The 20,428-nt window shown below is 38.1% G+C and overlaps 1 protein-coding gene across 2 annotated transcripts in view; it reads right to left on the minus strand.

Annotated features, from left to right (window-relative positions):
• Positions 1 to 20,428, minus strand: part of LOC122556557 (gamma-aminobutyric acid receptor subunit alpha-6-like) — a 39,757-nt gene that overhangs the window by 17,932 nt on the left and 1,397 nt on the right. The window contains exons 3-8 of one of the 2 annotated variants that reach the window (XM_043703353.2): positions 20,356 to 20,423; positions 19,659 to 19,879; positions 19,490 to 19,572; positions 7,065 to 7,208; positions 1,416 to 1,568; positions 1,179 to 1,331 (exon numbers count right to left, since the gene is read on the minus strand). In XM_043703353.2, the coding sequence (XP_043559288.1) occupies positions 1,179 to 1,331; positions 1,416 to 1,568; positions 7,065 to 7,208; positions 19,490 to 19,572; positions 19,659 to 19,879; positions 20,356 to 20,423 (822 nt within the window). The remainder of the gene's footprint in view (positions 1 to 1,178; positions 1,332 to 1,415; positions 1,569 to 7,064; positions 7,209 to 19,489; positions 19,573 to 19,658; positions 19,880 to 20,355; positions 20,424 to 20,428) is intronic. The other variant, XM_043703357.2, reaches the window with a different exon arrangement.

Below are 20,428 nucleotides of genomic sequence, written 5' to 3' on the forward strand. Positions count from 1 at the left end.
GCTGTAGGTAGACCCAAAATGATGTATGGGAGGGAGTTCCAGGAATTTGACCCGTGACATAGTGAAGGAACAGCAATATATTTCCAAATCAGAATAGTGAGTGGCTAGGAAGGGAACTTGCATGAGGTGGTTCCACTGCTGCCCTTGTCCTTTCAGATGCAAGTGATTGTTGCTTTGAAAAGTGATGTCTCAGCATATTTGGTGAATTTCTTCTCCAAGTGGAGATAATATATACTGTTGCTATTAAGCATTGGTGGTGGAGAAAGTGAATGGTTGCGTTTGTGTGTGGTGCCAATTTACGTGGACTGCTTTGTCCTGCCTGGTATCAAACCTTTTGAGTATTAATGGAATGGCATTCATTCAGGTAAGTGGTGAGTGTTCCATGACATTTCTGACTAGCACCTTGTAGATAGTGGATAGGTTTTTGAGGTGAGGGGGAAAGAGGTGAGTTACTCACCACAGTATTCCTAACCTCTGATCTGCACTTATAGTCACTGTATTTATATGATGAGTCCAGTTGATTTTCTGATCAATGCTAACATCCAGGATGTTAACAGTAGGGGTTTCAATGATGGTAAGATGATTGAATGTCAAGGGGCAGTGGTTAGATTGTTTCTTATTGGTGATGGCAATAGCCTGGCATTTGTGTTGTGCGAATGTTACGTGCCAATTGTCAGCTCAAGCCTTGATACTGTCCAAGTATTTTGCATTTGAAGATGGCCAGCTTCATTATCTGAGGATAGTGCTAAACATTGTGCAGTCATCAGCGTACATCCTTACTTCTGACCTTATAATGGAGGGAAAGTCAATGATAAAGATGACTACGTCTAGGACGATACCCTCAAGAACTCCTGCAGAGATATCCTGGAGCTGAAATCACCACTTTCTCAAGAGTAATTAGGGATGGGCAATAAATAGTCACCAAGCAGAAACATCCACATCCCAACAACAATTTTTTAAAAAACATACATGAAAAGCACACATTTAGTCAGAAAAATGTATCGCTTATTCATTACATTTCTTAATATAAAAAGCTACACATTAAACATTGACATGAACTTACAAAAATAGCAAAAACACAATGTGAGAAAATGTGAAAAAAAAACAGGGACAATAATTCTGCATCTAAGCCACCATACACAATTATTTATAAGCAGACACAGTAAAAGTTTCCATACCCGCCACAGTACGAGCAGGGACAGATTCTTTGTTTATCCAGAACACAACCTGAGACAAAACTACAGTCATGATGCATGGGATGTAAGTCTGAATGAGATAATAGCCTAGTTTTCTTTGTAGGAAAAAATAGACTATTTGTATGGAGTATTCACCTGAAACAAATAAATGATGATGGTAACTAAACAAAGATTGACCAATGAACATACTCATAAGTAGGTATTGTAAATCAGGCATACCAAATACTGTTCTAGCTGGGACAGACTCCTTATTAATCCAGAAAGATACTTGGGAGAGAATTACAGTCATAATGCAAGGAATGTAAGTCTGAATCATAAAGTATCCCATCTTCCTTTTTAAGTGAAAATACACTGTCATCACTATGTATTCACCTGTAAAAAGACAAATATAAACATTTTTGTGATCATAACATTACTAGAGTTCTCTTCAGATTAACATTCTACAGACTGAAAAATAAGTTAAGGATGCAACAAAAAAATCTAGAATATGGCATGACAAGTTAAAAATAGGATAATAACTTGTAATGGTAATGGTATAAAGCACTGTTATATGTCATGCTTACAGGAAAATATATAACTGATCACATGCTTCCAGACTAAATTTGGTATTAGAATGTACATGCTTTAATTTGTATCAATATTTTTACAATTAGCATTAAGAACATCTGTCATACATTGAAGGCAACTTTAACACCTTCTGACAAGCCTCTCCTGCACCTTTTAGCAGTATTAAATAAATCAAGTTCACAGAATTGTTCAATTGGAAACCATAAGGTATTGCAGGATTGGATTGCATAGTGACACTGGAGATTTGAAATAGAGGCAAATTATACAGGAACCAAAACTTAGAAGTGCTGCTTCAGCTGCAATTATTAAAGGTATCGTATAATTGCATCCACTTACTTGACACTTTGAAATTTTAGTTGAACTTTGCAGGATGGTTCAACTAATTACCTTTCTCATTCTCGTTACTGTAGGGATCAGTTAGCTCCTTTAGCTGGATAGCTAGCTTGTGAAGTAGTGAGTTCAATTCTCACACCATTTGAGGTTACCATGAAGAATGCTCCTTCTTTACCTTGCCCCTTGGCTGAAGTATCATAACCCCCTGGTTAAATCACCGCCAGACATGTCTCTCTAATGACAGAATGGCCCTCTGGGACTATCGTGACTTCACCTTACATTCATAGAATCTTTAGGGCAGATTAAATATTAAAAATTCATTTGAAATGCAATGTTATCACATATAATATGTGACTTTATTTTACATTGTGTGATCGCTTCATGTCACACTTGTGATTCTTATTTGCTATGATATTCAGTGAACTATGACCTCAGACCATTTCAGTTCAAATAAAGTAGTGTAGTAGTGACTCTATTCATAATACATTAAAATTGAAAAATATAATAATATTTTACAATACTATTTATTAAATGTTTTTAAATAACAGCTAAATATTACCTGGAAAAATTAGATTAAAATGCCACCTAATAAATACCATTTATATATTATGAATTATGTCAACTTGTAACAAGCATCTAGATTACAATAGTAACTTGTAACAAGCATCTAGATTATAAGAGTCACTGTTTCACTTTAAGCTTACACATCATAATATAATTTCAATGTCTGGTGTTACTTAGTTTGAGATAGAGGTGATAATGGAAGGAAAGTCTGCCCCTGTTCCAGTTGGCCCTTAGTATTAGGCATAGTTTATTCCAGTTTCCATTGTGTTGAACTAATTGGTTGTCCCAATTTGCTCTACTCTAACATAATTTAGACTACAGGCCAACCCCCGTATCCGCAGAATCATTTACCATGATTTACTATGACCCGAACATATTATAGGGAATGTAACAGCACAAGGGATCAAGGGGCTGCCAGGAGGGTAAATGCCCCATTTAAATAAATGAGTTCACTCCTATCCGCAGTTTCGGGATAATGCGGTAGATCTTGGAACGTATCCCCTGCTGGTATGGAGGGATTACTGTAATGTGTGGTAATGCAATTCCATGTTTTTATTCACACTCTATATATTAATAACAGAGTGCTGAACAGAATATTGCTTCTCTGTCATGCTTCCTTGTTGACTCTTCCATCTGAACATTTTACCTATGGAGTTATTATATCAGTTGCATCACTGATTGATTTACAATTTGATTGATCTAGATTGATGGTCCCTGGCCTGTGTTAACTGAGTGATTGATGTAGAGTGTATCTAATTCTCCCAATTATTAATAATTAGTATTTATACAAACCATTCCCTTTGTTCTCTAGAAATAGCAGGATTTATCTGTTTATTCTGAAAAATAACTAGTTTGGAAGAGATATGAATAATAAGATTATTTCATTTATTTGATAGCCATACTTTCAGCTCGTTGATCTCTTATGCATACTTCTGACCTAGTAGTGAAGTAGTTAAACATTATGCTTGATTCTGTAGTTATTTTATTTTGTTTGCTTACATCTTTGATTCTCTTCATATAATTGTACATGGCCATGATCTTCAACTGTTTTATCATGTCAGAGTTTCTAGGATTTAAGTTTTTAGGTTTTGGATCATTAATAATTCTGCTGTAATATAACATTGTTCAACAATGTTCAGAAATTCATTAAGGCTACTACTTTATCCTGATATTTTGTCTGCAGCATCTTTAAAGTTTTCACAACACTCTGCTGAACTGTATGTGGATGGTGTAGTGAAATGGCTGGATGGTTTAAAAATTGTATTCATTTGCGAATATTCTGCAGATTTAATTAACAAACTACAGACCTTTATCTGGTATTACTTCATGGAATACCATGCATTGAATAAATAATTTTCAAAGCTTTTTACATGGAATCTGCTGTTGTCTAATGATATCCATTAATCACCCAATGAAAATAATCAGTTATAATGTTGAGGTAGATCTTCCCTCTGAAATCAAACAAATTTAAGCCTAGCATGTTCTAAGGTCTAGCTGGAAAGGTTTTTTTTGATAGCATTAGATTTTCCATTGGTACTTGACTGTTACTTGATTGCTACAAAGAATGCAGGCATTCTGTGGCTGCTGAGATCTGAGGCTACTATAACATTTATTGTACTCTTGCCCTGCATGTTGTGAAGTATAAATGGCTAACGTGGAGTCTTTGAAGAACCTTATCCCTCATAGATCTTGGGATCACCAATCACATGAAGACTAACAAATTATCCACTATTTTTAAATACTTATATTGCTCATAATATTATCTACACATTGTTATTTGGAACATATTCAGACCTGTCATCTTGGCAGTGTGCTCTGATTTGTATGCAATGTTCATCTTCTAACGGTGTTGCTCAATTTCTGCAAGTTTCCTTTCTTAGCCTAGTAAAGTACTTGTGATGGTAGAAGAATGTGTATCTACCTTTGAATTTAGTGTGATACCTTACTTTGTAAATTCATCAACTGTAGATCTTGATACTATTTGCATTTTTCCTAACACATACTCAGTTGTTGGGTCACACGACATTAACCTTAATCTAAAAGATTGTATTTGAGAGAATACCTCGACAATTTCATTTGAAATTGTCTTCAGTCCTTAAAATTGTTCCAGATTCATAACTTTTTTTCTGTATAAATAATATGTTGCTCCCCTTCTGGACCTTCGTTTTGCCCACAACGTAAGCACAAAAAAAAAATCAGAAATACTGTTTTGTACACTTTTGGTAGCTTTAGTGAACTTTATGATAGGCTTTCTGAAGGAAGAACTAGCAATCTTTCTGCTTCCCGCAAGGACCACCCCAACTGAAGCTTTAGTGTTGCCCCAAAGTATGGGCTGCTTGTGACTCATCTGATTGTTATGTGAAACGAGTCAAAGATGAGCTCTAGGGTCAGATCTTCATTGTCTGTAAAAAGTCTTGAGTACTATTTATTGCACCAACAATCCAATTACTGACTAATTCATCTTCCAAGCCTCTGTTGCCATTGTTATCAACTGATCTGCAAGGCTAGATTTTAAACTTATAACAATTTCACTTTGTTTCTGATTTCTCTATTTGAACCGTACTCACTCTATAATTAATTTTTCTTCAGACTGAAGTGCCTAATAGTGTAACACTTCTTCAACTAATGCTAAAGTCTCATCAATATCTTGCTTCATTAGGACATCAGCCACCTCTGGTTATTAATTTGGACTGACCTGGTGCATCTGAGCTTTTACCTGAAACTTTAAGTCTGTTTTGTACATTTCAGACTGGTGTTTCTAGAGTTTCCATCTCTTTCTTTGTTGTCGAACCCCTCTTCCTAAGCTGTTGGGATTGAGATAGTGACTGTTCTGTGGATTTTGACATCTTGTGGATGCCACATTGCTCTGCTTCTTAAAGGCTGTTCTCCTTCTGAAGTTTCTGCTACTTCCCTCCTATGTATGCCTTGTTTTGATGCTACTTCAAGGTCCACATTTCCTTCATCATTTACTGAATGCTTGAAAATTGTGATTTTCACCCTACCTTGTCAGTTGCTTCCAACTGTTGCCTGCTGCACTTCCCATGTTTTGGGATGGGGTCAATTATGGAAGAGTGTACTAGTCTGTCCTTAATCCTGAGCTTGGTTTATCCCAGTCCCCTTAGTATTGAACTAATTGGTTATCCTTATCTGCTCTATTCTACCAATAATCTGGATGTGAGCATGGTAAAATAAATTCCAACTCTTAATTCACACTACATATATTGCTACAATCTAGTGCAAAGTGTTGCTTCTCTCAGTCTCTAGCCAGACACTGTTTACATCATGATTACAAAAATTACATCACTGATTGATTTACACCAACCCCTCTGAACATGTGTCTTACTGAATTAAAGTATAGACAAGAGACTGCTTCAAGACAGTAACACATTAAATACGTAAAGGAGTGGCCCAATTGGTTTATCAATGTCTTCTCAAAATCAAAATGGAATTATTATTGTAATATTTATTTCAAAATGTATGTAACATCATATTTTAAAATGTTATTTTAAACAAAGTAAAACACAAATGAAGGTAAATTTTATTTACTGTTTTGCAAAACAAATTCATTTTGATTTCAACTATTTTTAATTTATGTTTATATTTGCAGGTTTCAGGATGATGAAATTCTGAGTCAAGTGTAAATGATGTGGAAGACAATAAAAAAATGCAAAAGTATTTAGCAAATGTCAATATAAGTCACATTCCAAACAGTCTACATGCCTTGTGCAACAAGTATGGACAATTTGGAAAGGCACCATTCTTTTTAATAAATACTAATAATTTTAAAGCTATTTTAGGCTTTAAAATAGGAGCGTGGGGAATCATTGCTCAGTACACTGCAAGTAATACCATTTCAAACAGATGGCAAGATTCATGATTATGTCATGCAGTTTGAGTCAGGTTGTAAAGTTGCAGGTGCCTGCCATCTGGAAGCTAACCATTCAAATCTAATATTCATCAAATGGCAAGTACTTGTTATTATGTAAAGTCGCATCGATAAGAATATAATGTCAGACAATAACACCTCTTGGTAATTGTAAAAGCAGTATTAATGCCCTAATATGATTTATCCCCTCAATACATTGTTTTGCTGCATGGACCGGTTCATACATGATTGTGTATTAATCCTGACAAGTATGAAATTTTACAAAGTATTGCTATTTCAAATATCAGAATTAGAACATTTTCAAATTCAACTGGTCAATGCCATTAAACTACTGATGGGTCCAAGATATAAATGTTCTTTATTTCCAGCATATTTTCTCTTCTTATTTTAGTTGATTTGCAGTTTAGAATTGAGAACTTTGGGTATAAATAGTAAAGTTTTACTCCTATTATTTAAAAAACTATACAACAAAAATACTTACTTGTTGAAACACATAACTGAAAAATCATCCCACTTGCCTGTGTTGGATTTCATGGTTTCACTAGATACAGTTTGGCCTACAAGATCATACTGCAGCAGACTTGAAGATTCATCTGGTACTTCTACTGAGTATGAGGGGCCCTTCTTCCAAGTGTAAATTATTTCACTTCTAGGATAGGCATCTGCAAAATTAAATGTCAGGTTCCAGTTGATTCTCCCATCATAAACTGTTAGTTTTTTAAATTACCTAATATATGTTTTCATCAGTTAACAGTATCATCATGCCTATTTACAGCAATAATGATTCATAAGCATGAAACAGAAGGCATTTTGGAGCATCAATTACCTAAAAATAAGATAGCAGATCAAAACATAGTTACAGTGTAGAAGGAAGCCATTCAGCTCACTGTCAGCAGTGGTCTCCAAATTTAACTAATGTGATTTCCCCGGCCAGCTCCCTGTTATGCTTCTTTCTTCCTTTTCAGTTGACACTCTAATTCCCTTTTGAATGCCTCAGTTGAACCTGCGTCCATCACAATCTTAAAGTGCATTCCAGATCCTAACCGCTCAGTGCACAAAAATATTGCTCATGCTGATTTTGCTTCTTTTACCAACCACATTACATTTGCACCTTTTGTTGTTTTTTTATGTGCAGGTATAGTTTCGCCCTAGCTACTCTACCCAAAGCAGTATCTTATACAACTTCATAATAATGTCCTTGCTCTGTGGCACTATTAATGCAGTCTTGGATAGTATCAGCTTTATTGAACTTATTTTCAACCTGTTGTGACATTTTTAATGACTTTTATATGTCTCCTGCTCCTGCACCACCTTCAGACTGTACATTTTATATAGTCTCTCCATGTTCTTCCTAGCAAAATTAATCAATTAATGTTTCGCTGCACTGAACTTCATATGCTAGTTGCCTGCCTATTCCACCAACTTGTCCATGTCCTTTTGAACTTCTGCACTTTAAGCCCCACTGTTCACAATGTTTCCAAGTTCCATACCAACTGCAAGTTTTGTAATTGTGCTTTTTAAAATTTATGGTTGGCAAAAGAAGCAAAAATCAGCATAAGCGATGTTTTTACACAATCAGCATTTAGGATCTGGAATGCATTTTCTAAGACCTTGATGGACACAGGCTCAATTGAGGCATTCAAAAGGGAATTAGAGAGTCAACTGAGAAGGAAGAAAGAAGCATTACAGGGAGCTGACTGGGGAATCACATTAGTTGAGTTGGAAACTGTGCCAAGGGCATAAACATATCAGGAACAGCAAGTATCCTAATAGATGCACTTCAAAATATCCAGTAAGTTTCTTAACACAATTTTCCTTTAACAAATTAATGTTGGCTTTCTTTAATGAACCTGTATTTGACAACAAGGCTATTAATTTTATCCCAAGTTATTGTTTCTATAAGTTTTCCTTACACTGAGTTTAAACTGGCTGATCTATGTTTGCTGATCTTATCTTAATACCTTTTTTGAACAAGGGTGCAACATCTACAATTCTCAATTCCTCTGGCATCAAACATGACTCTAAAGAAGACTGAAAAATTATGGCCAGTGCCTCTGAAATTTTTGCTTTAACTGCCCTAAGTATCCTTGTATGTAGCTCATCTAATTTTGGTGCAATTTTTAAGTTTAGCCAGCCTATTTAACACCTGTTCCTCATCAATTGTAAGTTCTTCATATGTATTAGTGATCTCCTTTTTCACCACAGCCTGAGCAGCACCTTCTTCCTTGGGAAAGACAGATGCAGAGTATTAATATCTCAGCTATTTCCCTTCCCTCCAAGCATAAATCCACTTTTTGGTCCCCAAACAATCCTACTCCATCGATCTAAAACAAAACTCTTTTACCGCACTGTCTTGCCCTGTATCCCTTTACAGTACTTGTATCTCAGGAGAAAGTGAGGACTGCAGATACTGGAGAAGTCAGAGTCAAAAAGAGTGGCGCTGGAAAAATGCAGCAGGTCAGACAGTATCCGAGGACTACAGTCGACTTTACGGGCATAGGCCCTTCATTAGAAATTCCTGATATTTAAAGTCCTCCATTAAAACTACTCTATGATTCGTGTATCGCTTTTATTTCTTTGTAAATTTATTCCTTAACATTCTTTCTACTAGTTCCTAGTGTATGAAACATCTCTCCCAGTTTGGGGAGAAGGTCCCTGGATGATTGAGGAGGTACTTGCAGGATGAATAATGCTAGGTGCATCACTATCCTTTTTAGTGCTTTGGGTGGTCCATCTAATTTCATTCCTTTTAGCCTTTTATAGTAGTTTGGTACCACTGAATAGCCTGCTAAATCATTTCAGAGACTATTTAGGAGTCAACTACAAAGCTGTTGATCTAGGATAACATAAGTCAGACCAGGTAAGGGCAGCTGTCCTTCTCTGAAGGGTAGGGAGTTTAAGGTGAGAGGGAAGAGAGGGAAAAGAGTTAAAAGGGACCAGAGGGACAACATTTACATGCAGATGGTAGTGTTTGTACAGAACAAGCTGCCAGAGGTGGTGCAAGAAGGGGTATAATTATACCATTTAAAAGACAGACATTCACATGAATATTAAAGACTAGACTTAACCATCTCAAAATATATTAAGAAAATAGCCCAGAGCTTGACTTTTTCTTATTTTAGAAAGCTAAGTGCAAGGCGTTGCATTCCAGATGCAATGTGATTGGTCAAACTGCTCGACGTTAAGCAAAACACATTTTATCTTTATACTATAGTCAAAATAAAGACAACATAAAAACAAAATAAAATAAATGGATTAACTATAACTTTATCAAAATGATTTACATGATATATATATATATTAACTACTACTAATCAACTGTTCCAATATAGTAACAACCCGTAAACACAGCCTCGTCAAAAGCAAATTCAGTAAAATAGGTTGTCTCACATTCTAGCAGAAGGTAGAGAACCCAGCTTTTACAGTGAGAGGAATGACAGCTTCTACATCCAGCTTGACGACTCAAGCAACGCAGAAAGCTAAAACTTAAAATCATTTCTGTGGAAGCTTGGCATCACCCATTCAAGCTGCTTCTATTGTTCCAACTTTTAAAAAAGCCCAGGACCTCACAAGCTGTTTATTTTATTGGCTTTGAGCAGACCACTCTACACCTCTATCTCAATCTTTCTTCATTAAGAAAACTAGGATAAAATGCACTTCTTAAAGTATTGTCACATGGGTACTTGAATAGGAAGGGATAGAGGGATGTGCACCAAATGCTAGAAAGTGGGACTAGATCAGCTCAGGATACTTGGTCGGTGTGGATGAGCTGGCCCGTAGGGTCTGTTTCTGTGCTATATTATTCTATGAAAATTACCCAGGTGAACCAGGTGGGTTTTTATAACAATGGTTTCATGGTCTATATTACTGAGATTAGCTTTTATTTCATGATTTATTAACTGAATTTAAATTCCCGTATCTATATGTTAGGATTTGAACCTATACCCTTCAAGCATTTGCCTGGGCCTCTAAAATAATACTTCAGTGACATTACCATTCTGCCACCACTTCTGCATTACAACGATAATTACAATAACATTAAGAAGGCAATTGTTTGTGATACATTTTCCAAAATCATAATTTCATTTTATGCATTAACAGATAATCTTTAGATAATGTAAGGTTACTTCTTCAGTCAGTTAAGAAAAACTTGTTTGTCAAGGAAAATAGCTTGCTTCTGTTGTATCAAGAATATCCATCAGCAACTCCTTGTAACATTTATATTAACGTGCCCATGATGACAGGATACGATAAGTTGCTTTTAATATACTTAAGAGGGAAATCAGGAGGGCAAAAAGGGGACATGAGATAGCTTTGGCAAATAGAATTAAGGAGAATCCAAAGGGTTTTCACAAATATATTAAGGACAAAAAGGTAACTAGGGAGAGAATAGGGCCCCTCAAAGATCAGCAAGGCGGCCTTTGCGTGGAGCCACAGAAAATGGGGGAGATACCAAAATCCCATGCAAGGACTGCACAAAACACTACATAGGACAAACAGGAAGACAGCTAACGATCCGCATCCATGAACACCAACTAGCCACGAAACAACACGACCAGCCACACACGCAGATGACAAGCAACATGAATTCGACTGGGACAACACTACTATTATAGGACAAGCCAAACAGAGAACAGCCAGGGAATTCCTAGAGGCATGGCACTCCTCCACAGATTCTATCAACAAACACATCGATCTGGACCCAATATAGCGGCCACTGCAACGGACAGCTGGAACTGACAACCGGAAGCGGCAGATTCAAACCACTACAAATGCCGGAGGAAAGATCACAGAAGCGCTTCACAGGAGGCTCCCAAGCACTGAGGATGTCACCTAGACAGGGGACGAAACGTCTGCAACACAAATTCCCAGCTCGGCGCACAAAACCACAACAACGAGCACCCGAGCTACAAATCTTCTCACAAACTTTGAATACCAAATGAATATTTTGCATCAGTATTTATTGTGGAAAAGGATATGGAAGATATAGACTGTAGGGAAATAGATGGTGACATCTTGCAAAATGTCCAGATTACAGAGGAGGAAGTGCTGGATGTTTTGAAACGGTTAAAGGTGGATTAATCCCCAGGACCAGATTAGGTGTATCTGAGAACTCTGTGGGAAGCTAGAGAAATGATTGCTGGGCCTCTTGCTGAGATATTTGTATCATCGATAGTCACAGGTGAGGTGCCGGAAGATTGGAGGTTGGCAAACGTGGTGCCACTGTTTAAGAAGGGCAGCAAAGACAAGCCAGGGAACTATAGACCAGTGAGCCTGACCTCGGTGGTGGGCAAGTTGTTGGAGGGAATCCTGAGGGACAGGATGCACATGTATTTGGAAAGGCAAGGACTGATTAGGGATAGTCAACATGGCTTTGAGCATGGGAAATCATGTCTCACAAACTTGATTGAGTTTTTTGAAGAAGTAACAAAGAGGATTGATGAAGGCAGAGCAGTAGATGTGATCTAAATGGACTTCAGCAAGGTGTTCGACAAGATTCCACACGGGAGACTGATTAGCAAGGTTAGATCTCATGGAATACAGGGAGAACTAGCCATTTGGATACAGAACTGGCTCAAAGGTAGAAGACAGAAGGTGGAGGTGGAGGGTTGTTTTTCAGACTGGAGACCTGTGACCAGTGGAGTGCCACAAGGATCGGTGCTGGGTCCTCTACTTTTTACCATTTACATAAATGATTTGGATGCGAGCATAAGAGGTACAGTTAGTAAGTTTGCAGATGACACCAAAATTGGAGGTGTAGTGGACAGCGAAGACGGTTACCTCAGATTACAACAGGATCTGGACCAGCTGGGCCAATGGGCTGAGAAGTGGCAGATGGAGTTTAATTCAAATAAATGCGAAGTGCTGCATTTTGGGAAAGCAAATCTTAGCAGGACTTATACACTTAATGGTAAGGTCCTAGGGAGTGTTGCTGAACAAAGAGACCTTGGAGTGCAGGTTCATAGCTCCTTGAAAGTGGAGTTGCAGGTAGATAGGATAGTGAAGAAGGCATTTGGTATGCTTTCCTTTATTGGTCAGAGTATGGAGTACAAGAGTTGGGAGATCATGTTGTGGCTGTACAGGACATTGGTTAGGCCACTGTGGGAATATTGCATGCAATTCTGGTCTCCTTCCTGCTGGAAATATGTTGTGAAACTTGAAAGGGTTCAGAAAAGATTTACAAGGATGTTGCCAGGGTTGGAGGATTTGAGCTATAGGGAGACGCTGAACAGGCTGGGGCTATTTTCACTGGAGCGTCGGAGGCTGAGGGATGACCTTATAGAGGTTTACAAAATTATGAGGGGCATGGATAGGATAAATAGACAAAGTCTTTTCCCTGGGGTGGGGGAGTCCAGAACTAGAGGGCATAGGTTTAGGATGAGAGGGGAAAGATATAAAAGAGACCTAAGGGGCAACTTTTTCATGCAGAGGGTGGTACGTGTATGGAATGAGCTGCCAGAGGATGTGGTGGAGGCTGGTACAATTGCAACATTTAAGAGGCATTTGTATGGGTATATGAATAGGAATGGTTTGGAGGGATATGGGCCGGGTGCAGGCAGGTGGGACTAGATTGGGTTGGGATATCTGGTCGGCATGGACAGGTTGGACTGAAGGGTCTGTTTCCATGCTGTATATCTCTATGACTCTAAATCAAAAGTTGCTTTCTTAGTGGAGAAATGCGTAAGATATATAACAATAGTTTTCGAATGGAATCAGAAAAACTTATCCCTGGATTTCTTACTATAACCTTTGATGAATTAGCACAGTTTAAAACTTTCAAGGAATACCTGAGGCAGTAATCATTGCTGTAACTTGGATGTAAAATTGCCACAACAATAACTAATTTAGTAGACTAGTGGCCTGAAAATATATTATATGGGCATTTTGGCCACTGTTCAATTGGACAATAGAAAAATAAAGACACAAACTAAAAACAGCAAATACAACAAAGGAGAAATAAGAGCAATAGTGACAATAATCTGATCCAAATCAGTGGAAAAATTTAGAATGGAAAACAACAACATGTCGGAAAGATATTAGGGAGACCAAAAAATAGATGAGAAACAAGACAGAAGCAAAAGATAACAATGTTTTAAGTCTGATACGACTCTTCTTCACAGATTGAAGAGAGTCATATTGGACTTGAAACATTATCTCTGTTTCTCTCTTCACAGATGCCGCCAGACCTGATGAGTTTGTCCAGCATTTTCTGTGATTGTTTGAGATTTCCACCTGCCATGGTATTTTGCTTTAATATAAGCATGGCTTGACAGTTCGGAGGAAAGGGCTGAGGAGTGGAAAGGAATGAGATGCATATGAATATTTTTCTGGAATAGCATCCCATAACCAACTTTTATACCATGTTGAAATGTCAACAGATGTTGCATAAGGTTCTGCAATATACACAAAGCGGTGCTTCTGCTAATAAGTAATTCCTTACCAGACACTAAAAGGACTCAAATCTTATGTCAAATTCACTACACATCCAAGTTAAGTTTCCCTTACAACCTATTACTTTTCCTGTTCAACAGTATCATTGTATTATGAGGAACAAAACAGAAAACATTTTTATACATATTACCCTGAGGTCAGGGTAGGTTAGTCTAAGTTGTATAAACTAGGAATGTCTCAGGTTAAATTAAGAAGGTTGAATCTTACAGATTTTTGTTAGGTTTCAATTAAGTTTGGTAGCATGAATCATGCCATGAGACCAAGTGAGTTTTTCTTTTCCACAATATCTGACCAAACACACTGCATTGATCATCATTTCAGCCTTCAGGTGACTATCCTGTCTGATTTTTACTCCATCCTACCATGCACCATTCCAAGAGTACTCACCTGATATCCTGCAATTAGCCAGTATTTCTGGAGCCGGTGTCATGTTTAAAAAGGCCATTGTGCAACTGGACAATATTGTCAGTCTGGAGCTGCTTTAAAATGTTCTTGACATTCCATCATTCCACTTTGCAGATCTATTCCTGGAGCTCCTAAAGGATGGGGTGATGCACAGATGGAACATTTTCTTCCCTCAAGACCAGGAGAGGATGCCATAACATCAGACCATGTGAGTCTGATGCAAAGTTTCCACCCAGGTTAAAGATGTCTCGGCCATCTAGAGAAATGCCCAGCACCATGAGAAGAAAGACAGTGTCCTTTCTGATTCTGGTAGAGTAAGTGCCACCACCCTTGCTCTGATACCTCATTCATGCTACCTCTGGTCCTGTAATGACCAACTACTAAAGCTCAAACTTTATTACTCTCCTGCAACAACTTCCCTACTTACTTTCATTCATCCCAATTTGCGACACTACTAACCCTGCATGCCCACTGTGTGGCTTACTCACTCACTTGCGAAATCTTCCCAACCGCACCAACACGAAGAACTGTGTTTTAATCTTCTGTAATACGCACCTCTGTTTCATTCCAGGAGCAAAACAGCCCACAGTAGGGCAGACTCAGAAGAGGTGGTGTGCTCTCCCTGATTCAGTTCCTCACTCTGATCAACAAAACACCCTGACGTTCACCATCTCGAGCAGGACCTGGGCTAGTATTCACTTACTATCTTGGATCTCCTGACTGAACGCTATACCCCTTGGCTGGATTGAAGCCAGATGACAATTGTGGCAAGCTTCTTGGATTTGTACCTGCACTAAATGATATTGCAAAACAGTAAAATAAAAGCTTGGTATCTCTGTCTGAGGGGGCATGTCACAAGATGGCAAGGTAAGGAAATGAAATGCAGGGTGGATATGTGCATGTGGAGAGTGAGCACTAGGGTAACAACCGAAGAATCCAGAGATGAAGCCTGGTCCAGTCCATGTGCTACAACACTAAAATACTTGCTGATGCATTCTGAGATATCTCATTGATCTGCAGGCTCATCCTGTAATTGGATCAGAATTGTGATGTCAGAGATACATCATTGAAGTGCAGAACCCCCCATAAGTGGATCATGAGGGTTCACACCACATGCAAACGTCTGTGAATTTGGGCTGCGTATGGCCAAGGCCCATGGGTTGTGTCTGAGGTGTTGATACAAGCAGCAAGTTGAAGCCACCAAGATCCCACTCTGGTTTCCATGTTGACTTTTTATGATGGTTTTTTTGTGTGACAAGTTTGGTAAGATGGTAACCCATGGCAAGGTGGCTTGTTAACAAGGCATTTAATGAACAATAAATGACTGTCAATGTGAACTGCTGCCTTCATGAATCGCACCATGCTTTTTGAGAGACATGTATAAGATGAAGCAAGATGATCTTGGTGTTGAAACAGAGTTTGCCAAACATCTCACCTGATACTCCTGCTCATCTTGCCACAGCCATATTATTCAGAGTGGATGGGATTCTGTTAATAGATTTTGCTGAATTGTTGATGTCAGCGATGGTGGGGTTGGTTTATTCAGTTGGCTAGATGCCTAGAGTGTGATGCAAAATGATGCCAATGATATGGAAACAATCCCCATGAAAAGGAGGCCCTGACTCCGTATGTCACCCACGTTTGTAGAGTGGTAACCTATGTAATTGCCTCTCTGTAACGGAGGGACATGCCTATAGTCCTTTGGGACTATGGTTAGATGATAATGATGATTTCAGCTTTCAATCAATTGAAAAACTATAATTGGCCTTCGTGCCTCTGCATTGGAAAATAGAAAATAGTAACCACACAGGCAGTATTCCTACTGCTGGCGGCATGGTGGTTCAGTGATTAGCGCTGCTACCTCATAGCACCAGGGACCCGGGTTCGATTCCAGCCTCAAGTGACTGTCTGTGTGGAGTTTGCACATTCTCCCAGTGTCTGTGTGGATATCCTCTGGGTGCTCCAGTTTTCTCCCTCAGTCCAAAGATGTGTAGGTTAGGTGCCTTAGTCAGGGGTAAATGTAGATTAATGGGGATTGGGTTTGGGTGGGATACTCTGAGGGTCGGTGTGGACTCGTTGGGCCAAAGAGCTTGTTTCCACACTTGTAAGGATTCTAAGATTCTGATCATTATTCAGTGATTAGTGGTAGAAAACTTGCATGTTTAAACCACGAGGTTTGAGTTTCCGTTGTCTTGCCAATAAGCAAATATCCAGTATTAAAGATCAAGGAAACATGGATGTTCAGAAAGACATTATGTTATGCAGTGCCTATCATAACTTTAAAATATCCACACCAGTACTATCAAAGCGTAGTCATTCTTGTAACATAGGGAACATTACTAACAATTTACATAAAGGTCCAAAACAGCAAAGACAGACAACCAATTAAACTAAACTGAAATTAAAGTACTGTCACTGCTGGAATCTCAGGTGAGTGTCTGAATTGAAAGATATATCTCTAAATTGAGTGAGAGGAATGAGCGAGGAATAAAACGAGACCTGGATTTCTTTGTATACTAGCTATTGAAGGTAAGCATGCAGGTGCAGCAGGTGGTAAAGAATGGTATGTTGGCCTTCATAGTGAGAGGATGCAATTACAGGAGGAAGGATGTCTTGTGGAAATTATATAAGGCCTTGGTGAGACTAGACCTAGAATATAATGTGTAGTTTCAGTCTCCTTATCTGAAAAAGAATATTTAGAAAAACTGTAGTGAAGGTTTACCTCTCTGATTTCCAGGATGGTAGGACTGCCACATGAAGACAGGTTGAACTGGTTAGGATTTATGGGCTGGAGTTTTGAGGAATGAGGAGGATCTCATAAAAAGCTATAAAATTCTAACAGTACTAGACAGGATAGATGCAAGAAAGATGTTCCTGATAGCAAATGAGTCCAGAAAACTATAACGTCAAAGGCTAAGGATATGAGGTAAGCCATGTAGGACTGAGATAAGGAGAAATTTCTTCACCGAAAGAGTGGAGAGCCTGGTGGAATTTGCTATGACAGAAAGCAGCTGAATCCAAAACATTGCCTGATTTGAAGCAAGAGTTGGATATGGTCCTTGGGGCTAAGGAGATCAGAGGCTATGAGGGAAAATGTGGGAACAGACTATTGAGTTGGAACAAATCACCTATGATCATAACGGATGGCAAGCAGCTGGCGTACTCCTGCTCCTATAGCCTAGGTTTCTATACTAGCCTTGATATTGTGGCAGCATATATACAAATCCCATAATCAGGGACAAACCATTGAACTTCTAAATGAGAGGTGGGAGGGTTAGCACTGAGCTACTGTTGACATCTGACAGCACATATGTTATGCATTTAACAACTATATCCAAACTCCCTCATTCTTTTATGTCCAATGATTCCCTAATTGAGCAGGTCTTCACTCCATCTTGAATTCCAAAGTTCTTAAGTACAAATTTCCTGCAATTACACTGATTAAAAATAGGTGTAAAATAGTGCTCAATTGTGGGTGCAACAATACCATTATTTTAACAGACATCAGCAAAATGGTAACATCCAAAATATATATCTGAAGAAAATTCCATCCACTTGGCAAATAGGAATTGACACTCACTAGCAATGACTACACAAGATGGATGGCCATTTGAGCAGGGTTCAGATGGGCAACTACACTTATAGAACTCTACCATAGCATAAGTTCCAGTCTTTTGAAGACAGAAAGTTTTACAAATGCACCTTAAAAAGTCAAAATACTTACAATAAAATGGCAATAGCAAGTTGGCAGCTGGTTTGCCAATTTATTTTTCTGTTAATAAGAAAACAAATCAAGTGGGATATGAAATAGGTTGCCAATTTACTATCACCCACGCTGTATTATTAACCACAACTAATTTTACACATAATGTGTAAGTCACACTTCTTCTTGGTTGCATTCTTAGATTTGTAGTTCTAAAATGTGCATGAAATAATGTGAAAGTACTTCGATCAAGAGTAAGCTAATTATTGGCAGCCAGAAGCTTGCTCTGCTCCACCTGTGTTCCTGCTCACTCTATGCTATCTTCTCGGCACGTCTCTGCTCTTTCCATGTTTCCTTAATGTTTTCTCTATTCCCCTGCTGTCTCCATGTTCTGCTCCCTCCATGTTCCTGTTCTGTTCATGTTCTTGCCAAGTATAGACTGACTCTGCAGTGAAAATAGGCAGACATTTCTCACTAATTCCCTAAGTTAATAATTGCTTTTTAAAGGAATTATTGGAATACCCTTTATCCCTTTCATATTATTATAACATTGTAATTTTGATAGCAGGTTTGACATGACTTATTTGAAACGCATCCTTCAACCATTGCGCTAGATAACAAAAAATATTCAAAGAAGAAAGGGGTTATCTACAAGATGTTAAAAATTGATAGTGAGATCAAGGATATAAGAGACACAGCTAACCTACATATTCTGCTGGAACCTTATTCTAATATTTATGACCACAGCAAGACTGATTGTACAGAATAAGATTACATGCTTCAACTCATTGGTCAGTTACATATACACACACATAAAAGGAACAAAACTGCACTTATATAATATCTTTCATGACCTCATAATTACAGCAATTGTGAGCTTCTTTAAAATGCAATCATTGTTGTAATTCAGGAAAGTGGCAGGCAATTTGTACTCAATGAAGTCCCCAAAACAATAACATGACCAGGTAGTCTGTTTTATCAATACATGTTGGCCAAGAATCTGAGAGTAATATATAGCGTGTACTGCCAAAAAGATACTTTATGCCCATCTAAAAGGGCAGTCAGATCGGAGTTAAAAACGTAGTGCTACGTGGGAGAGTCGGCTGAAGCTATGCATGCTCGTTTCTGGAGCAAAGTTTGAACCTGTAATTTTCTGATCCAGAGTCAAAAGTAGTGCTACCAAAATCAATCCTCATAGTAATAATTCTAAATTAATTTATAATTGGATATCTCCAGTTTGCATTTCGTATCATGTGAGCAGCCCTTTGCTTTTCTAGAATGGTCCTTGTAGATGTTAGAACTCTAGCCCTATAAATTCATCTAACTCTTGATTTAGTATTTTGATTGTTCATTTCTTAATCAAAAGTAGGAACTCTCACTTACAGCTGCCAAACTTCAACGGACACGCATGTCCGTCCATTGGGAAGTTCACTAGTCTCATAGGACATGCTGCATTTATGGTCAGTCTGGAATTGGAGGAGAAAATATATTAAACGTTATGTAGCTATCAAATAGAATAAGTGTAAAGTATGATCAAACTACTATGACCCACCTCATGGTGTAAAGAATAGTGCCGTTTTGCATGATTCTGAAAAGCTTGTTGGGAGTCGTCATGTTGTGAGCAATGGACATTTTTCCATTTCTGAAGAAGGTGTCTGGAGTCCAAATTTTGTTAACCATTAAGTTATTCAATCTAAGTATTTCAATAGGTCCATCAAATTTTAGCCTCTTATCAATCCAAGTTTGACGGAAAAAGACATCCATGGTGTATTCCTGTAAAATTATTATAAAACCACTTTAAAAGACTGCATTGCATCACTTTTACTACAAGTCATGGTCTTTCGATGTATAATGCTTTGACCCACAAACAGTACCAATGTTCAATGAATTACTCAGTGTCCATATCCATAGTTTAAAAAGACCCCTCAGTTTCTGCCATGTTAAAGTCTAGCTTGGCTTCCTTAAAAAGACAACTGCTTTTTTTTCTCCAAGAGATTACAATACTGTGTAACGTTGATTGTTGCCAACAATGAAGCCAATGGCGGCAGGGATTGTCAAACAGATTAAGGCGAATAATCTTTTTAATGATATTTTGCTTAGATGCCAAGATATAAATCGAATATGAACGGGACTGCAGGCGGTGAAATGGGAAGCTGATGTCGATAAGCAAGTGTAGTATGACTATTTTTGTTTTGTTTGAGAACAATAAAGCAAAGATTGGGGAAGCATTTTAATTATCATTATCATACCATATCGACGTCAGATACAGGACCGAAACTTGTCACGTATATGTCAGTTTTCACTTCAGTGACAGGACCTAGA

The sequence above is a fragment of the Chiloscyllium plagiosum genome, unplaced genomic scaffold (assembly GCF_037043375.1).
Source record: "Chiloscyllium plagiosum isolate Xiang-an unplaced genomic scaffold, Cpla_swu_hap1 HiC_scaffold_16, whole genome shotgun sequence".
Classification (NCBI taxonomy): domain Eukaryota; kingdom Metazoa; phylum Chordata; class Chondrichthyes; order Orectolobiformes; family Hemiscylliidae; genus Chiloscyllium; species Chiloscyllium plagiosum.